General features: G+C 43.6%; 1 protein-coding gene across 4 annotated transcripts in view; it reads left to right on the top strand.

Moving 5' to 3' along the window:
* Positions 1-14,556, top strand: part of gsdmeb (gasdermin Eb) — a 46,354-nt gene that overhangs the window by 8,517 nt on the left and 23,281 nt on the right. For all 4 annotated transcript variants that reach the window (XM_072283254.1, XM_072283252.1, XM_072283256.1 and 1 more), the window contains exons 2-5: positions 595-826; positions 6,979-7,171; positions 9,713-9,884; positions 11,712-11,832. In XM_072283254.1, the coding sequence (XP_072139355.1) occupies positions 616-826; positions 6,979-7,171; positions 9,713-9,884; positions 11,712-11,832 (697 nt within the window). In that variant the 5' untranslated portion in view covers positions 595-615. The remainder of the gene's footprint in view (positions 1-594; positions 827-6,978; positions 7,172-9,712; positions 9,885-11,711; positions 11,833-14,556) is intronic.

The raw sequence follows: 14,556 nt of genomic DNA on the forward strand, positions 1-14,556 counted from the left end.
AAGATTCCTGATCACTGGAAAATATCTTAACAAAGCGTTACTTTAATTATAAGTCACATTCCTTACAAACATCTGTTAATTAATAGCAGAATTTCTTGTAGTTTGGGACCAGGTTTGGAGCTTGCTGGTTTCTTTGGCTGCTGTAGATGTTGCAAGGCTCGCCTGTCTGGACAGTACAAGTCAGTTCAGTCAGTGGGCTCCACCAGAGTGCAGGGGGTGGTGTGGCGCGGCGTGCATGCTGGTGTCAGTGCTGTCTTCTAGTGTTCACTCAGCAGAATAAAAGTTGCATTGTGATCAACTGCAGACTGCTGCAACATTCATAGAGTCCGGGACTTGGATTTTTTTTGTGTGTGAATGTATTTTACTGCTATTTTATATGCACTGTAAGCGCCTTGTGCTATGTATGAATGTTGGTACTGTGTTTTGCACCCGAGCCATGGAATAGTAGTGTTTCATTTGACGGTATTTGTGGGTGTTCATGTATGGTTGAATGATAATTAAACTTGAACATAAATTTTCTCTGTATAGTCACTCCATATGTACTGGTGTTTTTGTTTAATCAATCTGTTGTCACTGTTTACGTTTATTTTATAGGTTCACGAATAATACTTCAAAATGTTTGCAAAGGCAGCGAGTAGCTTTGTAAAGCAGATCGAAAGCAGCGGCGACCTGATTCCGGTCAGCAGCCTGAATGATTCCGATAAGCTGCAGCTCTTGAGCTTGGTAACCAAGAAGAAGACAGGGTGGTTCTGGCAGAAGCCCAAATATTACCCCTCTTCATTTACCCTTCAAGAAATACTGACTGGCGATGCACCCATCAAACCTGGTACGGAGTTTTGCTAATGTACAACTGCTGGTGACAGGAACTTTGTGAAATGTAAACGCCAGTGATCCGCAGGTGCTGTAAATCCAGAGCAACACACAAAATGGTGGAGGAACTCAGCATCTGTGGAAGGGAATAAACGGTCAGCTTTTCGGGCTGAGACCCTTCATCAGCACTGGGAAGGGGGGGGGAGAAGCCAAAATAAAAGGGTGGGGGAGGGGAAGGAGTACAAGTTGGTAGGTGATAGGTGAGACCAGGTGAGGGGGAAAGTGGGTGAGTGGGGAGGAGGGAATGAAATGATTCTCTATTCTGGCTCCCCTCTTACCCCTCCCCTTTCACTCATCTGCCCATCACCTCCCTCTGGTGCCCCTCCTCCTTACCTTTCTCTCAAGTTCAAGTTTAATTGCCATACTGAATAGCCTTTTTCCATATTTTCTGAATCAAGACTGGCATACCTCAAGATGCCAGCTTAGCTCACTGCTCTACCCTCTCTACGCCCATGATTGTGTGGCAAGGCACTGCTCGATAACCACCTATAAGTTTGCGGACAACATAACTATTGTGGGCAGATTTCCAGATAGTGACGAGGTGGTGTACAGGAGTGAGGTAAATCAGCTGGTTAAGTGGTGCAGCAGCAACAACCTTGCACTCAACGTCATTAAAGACCAAAGAATTGATAGTGGACTTCAGGAAGGGCAAGTCGAAGCAACACACCAGTCCTCACTGAGGGTTCAGAAGTGGAAGGGGTGAGCAGTTTCAAGTTCCTGGGTGTCAACATCTCTGAGGATCTATCCTGGCCCCAACATATTGATACAATTACAAAGAAGGCACAACAGTGGCTATATTTTATTTGGAGTTTGAGGAGAATTGGTATGTTACCTAAGGCACTAGCGAATTTCTACAGATGTGTCATGGAGTGCATTCCAACTGGCTGCATCACCGTCTGGTACACAGGATCGGGGGAAAAAGCTGCAGAAAATTGTAAACTCAGCCAACTCCATCATGGGCACTAGCTTCCCCAGCATTGAGGTCACCTTCAAAAGCTGATGCCTCAAATAGGCAACAACCATTTTTCAGGACCCCCACCATCCCGAACATCGTCTCTTCTCACTGCTACCATCAAGAAAGAGGTATAATGTAGGAACGTAAAGACACACACTCAACGTTTCAGGAACAGCTTCATCCCCTGTCGTCATATTTCAGAATGGGCAATGAACCCATGAACACTTCCTCGGTATTTTCCCCTCTGTTTCTGCACTACTTATTTAATTTAATTGTTTATACTGTATAGATACTGATTATAATTTATAGTTTTTATTGTTATGCATTTAATACACTGCTGCCACAAAGCAACAAATTTCACAACATGCTCCAGTAATATTAAACCTGATTCTGATTTTGATCTGTGATCTAAATCAATGTCTTGTCCAGATGTCAGCACCTCCAAAGATTGTATTTTGCTGCCCCAGTACCACGCTGGCAAGCTAATCTCAATTTTATTTAGAGATACAACACGGTAACAGGCCCTTCTGGCCCAGCGAGTCTGTGCTGCCCAAGCACATCGACGTGACCAATTAACCTACTAACCTGTACGCCTTTGGAATGTGGGAGCAAACCAGGAAGAAACCCACGTGAATTTTTTATGGGTTCTTTTGGGCTTCTTGTTTTGTGGCTGCCTATAAGCAGATAAATCTCAAGGTTGTCTAATGTTTACATACTTTAATAATAAACGTACTTTGAGCTTTTGGGCCTGGTGAGAATGTACAAATTTCTTACAGGCAGTGGCGGAATTGAACTGGTGCTGTAATAGCGTGACGGTAACCGTGCACTACCGTGCCACCCTAATCATGTAGTGACAAGAAGACCTGTCCTGGATGGTGAGGGTCCTTCTTTGTTGAGGTACCATCCCTTGAAGATATCCTCAGTGGTGGTGGTGGCAAAGAATCTCTTAACTTTTATTCCCACACGTTTTAATGCCTTATTTCCACTTTGGCACACATTCGAATGCTATTAGACAGATATCTCATCTGAACAAATGTTGGCTTTGACAAGAATAGCTCCCCATGTATTCACATTGACTGAGTTGTCAGTCATTAAACAGGAAACTGATGCAAAGAACAAAGGTCCATAGCAGTACCCTGTACAGAGGGACTACTGTTTATACCTGTGGCTTGAACAAAATGCCAATATATGTCTCCCTGCTGAGAGATTTGTTGTAGATTTTAATGCTGAGCGGAAAAATAATCTGTGATCTAAGTGACTTTGTGGAATGACTGTTGGTGCCAGAAGGGGTGGTTTGATCATCTTGGAAACTGTTGATGTCCTGGGATTATGAATAGTTCTTGCATTCCACCTGGAGACCAGAAGGTGGCATTTGGATTAGAGAATTGTCTTGTCTTCAAAAGCCTTGTATGATTGTGCTTCTATCAACTGTATATGCAGTTGAATTCCAGAGAATAATTGTTCTTTGTGCATAAATAAATGTGAAAATCCTCACACTTTTGCCCCAAATTTCAGAATCAGAATCAGTTTCACTGACGTATGTTGAGAAATTTGTTGTTTTGCAGCAGCAGTACAGTGCAATATATAAAAATGCGATAAGTTTCAACAGAAACATATAGAAAATGTAGTGCAAAAAGAGAGCAAAAGACTGAGGTGTTGTTCATACACCGTTCAGAAATCTGATGGTGGAAGAAAAGATGCTGTTCCTAAAACATTGAGTATGGGTCTTCAAGCTCCCGTAGCTCCTCATTGTTGTTAGAAATGAGAGGGGTGCATGCCCTGGATGACTGGAATCTTAAATCCACGTTCCCAAGTCCTTGAGACATCAGCAATTGGAAACAGCTTCCCTCTATCAGTCCTATATAAACTGGTCCATGATGTGGCACATCTCCATTAAATTTCCTCTCAGCCTCCTTTGGTCAAAGGAGAACAATAGCATCTTAGACCATAAGACATAGTATTGGACCATTTGGCTCATTGAGTTTTCAATTATAACTGATTTGTTGTCCCTCTCAACTTCATTTTCAAATGCCTTCTCCCGGTATCCTTTGACACCCTTACTAATGGAGAATCTATCAGCCTCTGCTTTAAGTATACCCCGTGACTTGGCCTCCACTGCCTCTTATGGCAATGAATTCCACAGATTCACCATCCTCTGCTAAAGAAATTCCTCCTCTTATCTGTTCTAAAGGGATGTCCTTCTATTCTGAGACTGTGCTCTTTGATCCTCAACTCTCCCACTAATGGAAACATCCACTCTATCTAGGCCTTTCAATTGATATTTCAGGCCAAGACCCTTCACCATGTGTACTCTTTTCCATAGATGCTGCCTGGCCTGCTGAGTTCCTCCAGCATTTTGTGTGTGTGTTGCTTGGATTTCCAGCATATGCAGATTTTCAAGTGTTGTAGGGCTTTCAATATTCGATAGGTGCCTAATATACAAGAAAAAACACCATTAGAACCAAACAAAATAACAAAGTTCACTTGTAGAGCAAAGTGGTTATAGTGTTGCAAGACTAAGGTGGTGAAGTAGGTTGTGCAGGTTGGGTCAAGATGCAAATGGTTGAAAGGAAGAAGACTTCCGGCTTCTGTACCTGGTGGCTGATGGTAGCTGCGAGAAGATGGCACAGCCAGATGGTGGGGATCTTTGATGATGGATGCTGCTTTTTTGAAACAGCACCAATGATGGGGAGGGATCCACTGTTCACGGCAGCTTTTTGCATTCCTGTTTTTTTATATATATATATATATGTAGAGTTTGTAGTCTTTCGCACATTGGTTGTTTGCCTGTCTTGTGTGCAGTTCTTACATTGATTGTATTGTGTTTCTTTGTATTTACTGTGAACGCCTTCAAGAAATTCAATGGTTCAGAGGTTGCATTGAATATCAGAGAATGTATACAGTGTACAACTTGAATTCTTACTCTTCGTAGACACCCACGAAACAAGAAAACCCCAGAGAATGAATGACAGAAAAATGTTAGAACCCCGAAGCACACCCTCCCAGACACAAGCTGCAGCAAAGCATCAACACTCCCTCTCCTCCCAATTGTTCCAGCAGGAAGCATCACCCCCTCCCCACCATTGACCATGCCCCCAAAGAGACTATGATCTAGAGTTAATTAAAAAACTCCAGTCCATAACCAGCACTTTGACATGTCACAGTCTCTTTCACTAACGAGGGGGAGAGAGTTGTCACTCCTTCCACAGCGAGAGGGGAGACCAACAGCTCGCCTTTTCATTGCTACAGTCTGCAGCATCGCTTTATTTCTCTGACTCAAGAATTGGCAGCAAACTCTCTCTCTCTCCATAGAAAGAGGAAGCAATCACTAAAGTACAGAGGCCTCTGATGGCTGCAGCCGCTGATTAGATGTCCCAATCTCCCACGGCACTGGTGAGGAATCAGGCCCTGAGGGCACACGTCTTCCAGGCTGCTCCTGGAGCCATCAAAAACGCTAGGCCGCTGGGCCAGCTCCAAGAGCGGGCACCCACTGCCGTGAAGAACAGCAGTTTTATCACGGACTCCCAACAGAATCCCAGCCACCTTGAGAAAGGAAAGAACAAACATTAAAGAGGAATTTAAGCTGTTTTGCAGATGAATGTGAAGAAATCGCCCTCTGGCGGCGCCTCAGCTCCTTCCCTCAGGTGACATATACATATGCACTTTGATGATAAATTTACTTTGAACTTTGTGCATTCAAACGGACCAGGACACCACCTGCAATGATGCTTGCTACAGTTTGCTCATATGGCAATGAAGAGGTATATAGGAGTAAGGTAGATCAGCTGGTTGAGTGCTGTTGTAACAACAACCCCACACTCAATGTCAGCAAGACTGAGGAACAGACCTCCCTTTCTCTCCTCCTCTACCAGTGGTGCTAAAAAACATATTCAGCCATGGCTGCACCAAGTTTTATCTCAACGAAAGAGCCTTCCCTGCAAGAGGTCCAGGCAAGCTTTTAACTGCACTAATTAGTTTGCACTAATATTAACCACTCACAAATTTTGGTCTTCAAAGTGATGTGCTTAAAACAATCACCTGCATAAAGTGAATGCTGAAATCAGGAAAATGAGGAATTCAGCTTGAATTTAGTACATGTACCTCAGCAGACCAATAAGTACGTACACTCAATGGCCACTTAGGTAACACCTGCTTGTTAAAGGAAATCCCTGATCAGCCAATCATGTGACAGCAACTCAATGTATTAAAGCATATAGACGTGGTCAAGAGGTTCACTCATTGTCCAGACCAAACATCAAAATAGGGACGAACTGTGATCTAAGTGATTTTGACCATAAAACGGTTACTGGTGCTATTTGCGGTGGTCTGAGTACCTCAGAAACTGCGGATCTCCTGTGATTTTCATGCATAACAGTCTCTAGAGCAGGGGTTCCCAACCTTTTTTTATACCATGGACCAATACAATTAAGCAAGGAGTCCATGGACCCCAGGTTGGGAACCCCTGCTCTAGAGTTTACAGAGACTGGTTTGAAAAACAAAAATAAAATTCCTTGAGTGGCAGTTGTGTGGTTGAAAATGCCTTGTTTAATGAGAGGGGTTAGATGAGGATGACCCAACTGGTTCAAGCTGATAGGAAGGTGACAGTAACTCAATTAACCACGCGTTACAACAGTGGTGTGTAGAAGAGCGTCACTGACATACAGCATGTCAACCCGTGAAGTGGTAAGGCTGCAACAGCGATCTTTTCCAATGTAATCTTGTAGCTGGAATTGCTCATCTCTGAATTTTTTCCAGACAAACTTTTCTTCACATCTTCACTTTCTGTGGGACCTTCAAGTTACCCCTAAAAGTCGAAGAGCTGAAATGGATGCAGTACATTTGTAGACTCATCGGCTTTTTATACACTAGCCTAAAAAAATTATTTTGATCCTGTTCATCGTGGTTCATCGTGTCCTGTATTACAAATGAAATTAGATTTTCTGCATTCAGAAGTTTGTAATTTTGATTGTATTTTATAAACCTAAATGCATCAGAAGCATAAATCTTTCTGATGTTTATCAGATGTCACTAGAACAATTGCCTTAAGAACTGTTTATCGTAAAGCGTGCTGGGAACTAAGCCCGTGTTGTGAATAGTTAAATGCTCACATTGTGCATTCAGTTGTTGAACTAAAAAGGACTTTGTTTTTGCAGTTGTCACAGAATCCGCTTTTCTCAAGTATGAAGGAAAATTTGAAGAAAAGGTGGAGGCGAGCACAGACACAAAATTTGCCAACTTAAGCTTCGATCTAGAAGGTCAGGATGCTGTGGAGCTAAAATCTTCGTTTGGGGACTTGCAGAAAGAAGAAATAGATTTGCAGCAGCTCTTGAAAATAGTTGAGAAAAGGTAAAGTTTTTTTTAAAACCTCTAGCTTTGTTTGTGTTTATGTGGGGAAACAAACTCACAATCAGGTTTGTCATCACTGACATACACTCAGTTGCCACTTTATTAGCTACACCTGGTACACCAGCTCATTAAGACAAAAATCTAGTCATCAGCCAATCATGTGGCAGCATCTCAATGCATGAAAGCATGCAGACCTGATCAAGAGGTGCAGTTGTTCTTCAGATCAAACGTCAGAATGGGGAAGAATTGTAACTATGGAATGATTGATGGTGCCAGACGGGGTGGTTTGAGTATCTCAGGAACTGCTGATCTCCTGGGATTTTCACTCACGACAGTCTCTACAGTTTACAGAGAATAGTGTGAAAAACAAAAGAAACATCCAGTGAGGGGCAATTATCTCGGTGAAAGCACCTTGTTAACGAGAGAGGTGACAGAAAAATTCCCAAACAGGTACATGCTGACAGGAAGGCAACAGTAACTCAAATAACCACGTGTTACAATAGCCGTGTGCGGAAGAACATCTCTGAATGCACAAAGCATCGAACCTTGCAGTGGATGGGCTACAGCAGGAGAAAACGTACTGAAGTGGCCACTGAATATACAGTACTGTGCTAAACTCTTAGGCACATATATAGCTAGGGTGACTACGACTTTTGCACAGTACTGTAGTAATTTTATGTATTTCTCTGTATTGTTGCAAGAGAAAACAAATTTCATGACCCAGACGATGATAAACCTGATTCTCATGTGGGTCTCTATTGTGGACCGACAGTGAGAGGGGGACAAAGGTAGAGGAATCATGGTTGGGAAAAGGGGAAAGGAGAGGGGCTGGACTGGGAAGCACCAGGGAGACATTCTGTAATGATCAATAAACCAATTGTTTGGAATCAAATTACTTGCCTGGTGACTCAGGGCTGGGTGTGTCTGCACCCGTGCCACTTCCCACCCCGGCACTCTTTCTCTGCCCCCTGTCCCACACCCCTCCCGCAGCGTTCCAACCTCCCGATTCCCAACTTCCCTTGCTCCCAACAGATTTACGAACTTGTTCTGCACTCCACATTGACAAATACAGTACTGTGCAAAAGTCTTAGACACCCTAGCTATATATATGTGCCTAAGACTTTTGCACACAGTACTGTATGTCTTGAATTTGTTTTGTGGCAGCAGAACAGTGCAAAACATAAAATTTATGATGAGTTACAAAAGGAATAGTGAGGTATAGAACATGGAACACTACAGCACAGTACAGGCCTTTGGCCCATGATGCCATGCTGACCTTTGAACTTTCTCTAAGATCATCTAACCCTTCACTTCCTCATAGCCCATCCATGTGCCTATCTAAGAGTCTCCTAAATGTCCCTAATGTACCTGACTCTACCACCATGCACCCCCCCAACTCTGTGTAAAAATAACTAGTTCTGACATTCCCCCATACTTCCCTCCAATTATTTTAAAATTATACACCCCTGTATTAGCCATTTCTGCCCTCAGAAAAAGTCTCTGGTTGTCCATTCGATCTATGCCTCTGATCATCTTGTACACCTCCAGCAAAGGAAAAGCGCCCATGGACACTGAGAAATCTGATGGTGGTGGGGAAGATGCTGTTCCTAAAATGCTGGGTGTGGGTCTGAAGGCTCTTGTACCATTTCCTTGATGGGAGTAATGAGAAGGAGGCTTGACCCAGATTGCCTCAGAATAGAAGCACAACCCATTGGAACAGAGATAAAGATGAATACCTTTTACCAGAGGGTGGTGAATCATTGGAATTCATTGCTACAGCTGCTGTGGAGGCCAGGTCTTTGGGTATATTTAAATCAGGTTGATAGATTCTTGATTAGTAGGGCTGTCAAAGGTTATGGGGCAAAGGCAGGAGAATGGGGTTGGGGGGGGGGAGAATCAGTGAATCTCCCATAATGGAATGGTGGAGGAGACTTGATAGGCTAGATGGCCTAATCTGACTCTTATGTCTTATGGTCTTAACAATGGATGTTGCCTTCTGAGACACCATCTGTTGGAGATGTCCTCAGTGGTGGGGTGAATTATGCTTTGATGAGGCTGGGGAAGTCAGTGTCTTAATTAACATTTCACTGGAGATCAGCGCCTCATTACTCTACACTGCAGTGTCAGAATCCAGAACAAGCCTATAACCAACATCTTCTGACCAGGCCAGGAATGGTATCCACAGGCCACTACCGAGCTGGGTAGGATCACAATCTTCCTAAGCAATAAATAACCATTTTCTAGAATATCAGAGGCCATTTCCAAAGACAATTTCTAGAATAGTTTCTAGAACAGGAAACCCTATTTTCAAGGGCAATTTTAGAACTTTTCTAGAATTGTCAAAGGCAATTTCTGGGATATTTCTAAACCATCAAAAGCTATTTTCAAGGGCAGTTACTAGAATATTCTCTAGAATATCTAAGGCCACTTTCAACATTTAAGTAACCATTTTCTAGAACATCCTGATCCTAGTTATCAAACCTCTCGCACCAGATATGTGGCATTGACACGTTTAATCTATCTTCTTCGTTACTATTCCAGCACTATACAGTTGAGCCACCCCTTTGTCCAACAAGTTTGTGAGAAAAGAAACAAAGTATTGTGCATAGTAAGTGAAAAGGTGATCACGTTGCAGAAGTGCTCTATTTCCGAACACACTCAAATCGAAGAAAAGTGTGGTGGCGCGATGGGACTCAAGACCAAAATATTAAAGGTGAGTTGAAGCGTGCTTATGTATCTTTGATATTGCTAAAATCATCTGTTGGACTGGATTGTATGTCCGTTAGTCAGCTGCGCTCGAGAGATGCGTTCGTGGATACAGCATGTTGTAACAAACTGAAATATCATGCGGAGTTGGTGTTCAAATAATAGGTGATTTATTTAAAAACTGTGCATCAGGAGACCAACAAAAACTGATCTACCTGAGCATGAAATTAGTGCAACTTTTACGTTCTAGGCTGATGAGGTTACCACTAGAATCACATTTTGATAACAGAATGGTGGTTTACAGAAAGACATACTGTAATTAATTAACAGATCAGGACCTGATTACAGAATAAAATGATTATCCACAGATCTAACAGTAAATCCAATTTTCTATTATGATGCACGTTATAACATAATTAATGAAGCTCCTGGAACTTGGACTGCTGCATTCCAAAGGTTCATGGGTTCATTTTATTTTCAAAGTGTGTATGCAGTACACAACTCTGAGATTCTTCTTCTCCAGCTAGCCACGAAACAAAGAAAACCATGGGAGTCAGTTAAAGGAGAAACAACAAACCCACCCCCTTCCTACACAAAAAAGAGCAGCAATACCATCATCAACCCCCCCTCCCCCAACCCCCCCCACACAAAACACAAGAACATCGGCCCCCAAATCCCCCTCCCCCCCCCGCACAAAATACTAACAAGCATGCACAAGAATATTGACCTCCAAATCCCACATCCCACACAAATAAACAAATAAAAATGCCACAGGGACACTGACCCCAAACCCCCCCCCCACATGAAGCGCAACAGGAACACTAACCCCCTCTAAACCACCCCCTCTCCTGTGCACAAAAGTGCAACAAGAACATTGACCCCCCCCCAAACCCCCTCCCCAACACAAAACAACAAGAAGGAACACAGAATATAAAAACCATAAGCCTGAAAAAGTCCGTAGTCCATAGTCCAGATCCATTAACGCAGAACCTCAGTAATATCTTTCAACGTCACACTGCTCGAACGCAGAGGCCTACCCTCTGGACACAGTGATAGGCTACACAGGCTCCTTCTCTGGCAGCAGAGAATCCATGTATCTACTTCTTGGATTTGTCTGTGTTTCCCTGTTATCACATTAGCACAATAGACATCGGTATTGACTAGTTATTAGCCCTCACCATTCTTTCCCATATATCACAGAGGTAGGCTGGCTTCTGATCCCGGAGTGCTAAAGTCAGACATTAAGCTGCAGTCAGGTGCCATTGCATTTGATCTCCAGCTTTTCCATTGGGTGTGAATCCAGTGCCAGAGTTCGGTTATGCGGAACTGAGGGGCACTTTGCCTCTGTTTCCTTATCTTACCATTCCTGGGCGGCGGGGGGGGGTGCACAGTAGCATAGCAACATCGAGTAACACTTTGCAGCACCAGCATTCGGAGATCAGTGTCTTGCCGCAGTCTGTAAAGGGTTTGTACGTTCTCCCCGTGATCGCATGGGTTTCCTCGGGGTGCTCTGGTTTCCTCCCATGTTCCAAAGATTTACCGGTCGGAGGTTAATTGGTCACTGTAAATTGTCCGGTGATTAGGCCAGGATTAAATCGGGGGATTGCTGGGCGGTGCAGCTCAAAGGGCCGGAAGGGCCTGTTCCAGGCAATATCTTAATAAATAGTGCTGCCATAAGCTGTTCTCTTAAATGATGACTAGTAAATCCACAGAGTAGATCCAAGGGGACGTTTGTATGTACCTGCACAGCTGCTGGAAGTGCCTTGTGTCCAGTGCTTTTCATTATCTTATATTCTGACCTTGCAACACCGTTCACCCCGGTTTCGTTTTGTAGGTTTCAGTAGATGATGACGGTGTTGTAACGAAGGACGCCGGTGTTGCGTTGGAGATCCCAGCTCGCACTGTGATTGCCTACACCGTTACAGAGCTTCTCGTAAACCACAACGGGCACTTTGGTATGCAGCGCCAGGTTTTACCAAATAATATAATAAAGGATAGGAAATGGCAGAAATACTCGGCAGATCGGGTGAAGGAGAGAAATAAAGTGAACTGTTCAGGTGGGCAAGGGAAGGGTGTGGGAGTAAAAGTCTGTGAAAGAGTAAAGACTGGAGAACCAAGCGATACTTTATCGTTAGTGCTTCCTGAGAAAGGGAGCTGAAAACTTGTTGATCATGATTGCTCTGTCAGAAGTTGTTACTGTTATAGACATTGCCTTTCACCTCTCCACTCCTCCCTTTTTCCTGCAACTTAACACATTTTTTCACTGTTGTTATGATAGATTGTAATTGACCTGAAATATTAATTCTATTTCTCACTCTACAAATACGTCCTGACCTGCTCAGCATCACCAGAATTTTCCATCTTTGTTTCAGACTTTCAGCACTTGCAGGATTTTTTGCAATAAGACATAGGAACAGAATTAGGCCATTTCAATCATGGCTGATCCTTTTTTCCCTCCTCAGCCCTACTCCCCAACCTTCTCCCCTAAACTTTAATGCCGTGACCAGTTAATACATAGAACATAGAAATCTACAGCACATTACAGGACCTTCAGCCCACAATGTTGTGCTGACCATGTAACCTACTCTAGAAACTGACTAGAATTTTCCTAGTGCATAGCCCTCTATTCTTCTAAGCTCCATCTACCAATCTAAGAGGATCTTAAAAGACCCTATTGTATCCGCTTCCACCACTGCTGCTTCCAGCAGTGCATTCCATGCACTCACCACTCTCTGTGTGAAGAACTTACCTCTGACATCCCCTCCGTACCTATTTCCAAGCAACTTAAAGCTATGCCCCCTCGTGTTTGCCATTCCAGCCCTGGGAAAAAGCCCCTGGCTATCCACACGATCAATGCCCCTCATCATACACCTCTACCAGGCCACCTCTCATCCTCCATCGCTCCAAGGGAAAAAGGCCAAGTACACTCAACCTGTTTTCATAAGGTACACCCTCCAATCCAGGCAACATCCTTGTAAATCTCCTCTGCACTCTCTCTATTGTATCCACATCCTATAGTGAGGTGACCAGAACAGTACACAGCACTCCAGAACCTGTTGAACTCTGCTTTAAATACACCAAACGACCAGGCCTCCACAACTGCCTGTGGTAACAAATTCCACAAATTCACCACCCTCTGACTAAAGAAATTTCTCTGCATTTGTTTGAAATGGATGTCTCTCTATCTGTGGCTGTGCCCTCTTGTCCTAGACTCCCCCACTGTAGGAAACATCCTTTTCACATCTACTCTGTCTAGGCCTTTCAACATTCGAAAGGTTTCAATGAGATCCCCCTCATCCTTCTAAATTCCAGCAAGTACAGACCCAGAGCCATCAAATGTTCCTCATATGACAACTCCTTCTTTCCCGGAATTATCCTTATGAAACTCCTCTGAATCCTGTCCAATCTTTTCTTAGATGAGGGGCCCAAAACTGATCATAACACTCAAGGTGGGGTCTCACCAGTGTCTTATAAAGCCTCAGCATCACATCCCTGCTCTTGTATTCCAGACCTCTTGAAATGAATGCTGACATTGAGATGTTCTGCACAAGGACTCCCAAGTCCCTTTAATCTCAGATTTTTGGATTTTCTCCCTGTTAAGAAAATAGTCTGCACATTTATTTCTTCTACCAAAGTGTGTGACCGTGCATTTTCCAACATTGTATTTCATTTGCAACTTACTTGCCCATTCTCCAAATCTGTCTTAAGTCCTTCTGCAGCCTACCTGTTTTCTCAACACTACCAGCCCCTCCACCAATCTTCATATATCTGCAAACTTGGCAACAAAGCCATCTATTCCATCATCTAAATCATTGATATACATTGATATAAAAGAAGTGGTCCCAACTCATGTGGAAAACCACAAGTCCCTGGCAGCCAGCCAGTAAAGAATTCTTTTATTCCCACTCGCTGCCTCCTACTAATCAGCCAATGCCCTTACAATGCCAGTAAGCAGCCTCATGTGTGGCACATTGTCAAAGGCTTTCTGAAAGGCCTTTAGAACATAGAACATTACAGGCACTACGGGCCATGATGTTGTGCTGACCCTTGAACCTGCTCCAGGATCAGAATCAGAAGAATTACAGTGTATGGGTGGTGGGATTTCCTTAATGATGGATGCCATCTTTTTGAGGCATCGCTCCTTGAAGAGGTCCTGGATACTATGGAGGCTGGTCTCATGATGGAGCTGACTGAGTTCGCAACTTTCTGCAGCTTATTTTGATCCAGTGCAGTGTCCCCCTCCCAGCCCTGTCCCATACTAGACAGTGATACAGCCAGTCAGAATGCTGTCCATGGTACATCTGTAGAAATTTGCGAGCATCTTTGGTGATGTACCAGATCTGCTCAAAGTCCTAATCTGAGATTCTGCCAGCAACAGCTGTATCATCAGCAAATTTATGGACGGCATTTAAGCTGTGCCATGTCACACAGTCATGGGTATAGAGGGAGTAGAGCAGTGGGCTAAGCACACATCATTGAGGTGCCCCAGTGTTGATTGCCAGTGAGGTGAAGGTGTTATTTCTGATCCCCAAAGAAATGTGGTCTTCCAGTGAGGAAGCTGAGAATCCAGTTGCAGAGGGAGGCTCAGAAGCGCAGCTCTTGGGAGTTTTTTGATCGGAGTTGTTGCAAAGATTGTGTTAAACACTGAGTTATAGTCAATAAACAGCAGCCTGATGCAA

Source organism: Mobula birostris, chromosome 19, assembly GCF_030028105.1.
Source record: "Mobula birostris isolate sMobBir1 chromosome 19, sMobBir1.hap1, whole genome shotgun sequence".
NCBI classification, from domain to species: Eukaryota; Metazoa; Chordata; class Chondrichthyes; order Myliobatiformes; family Myliobatidae; genus Mobula; species Mobula birostris.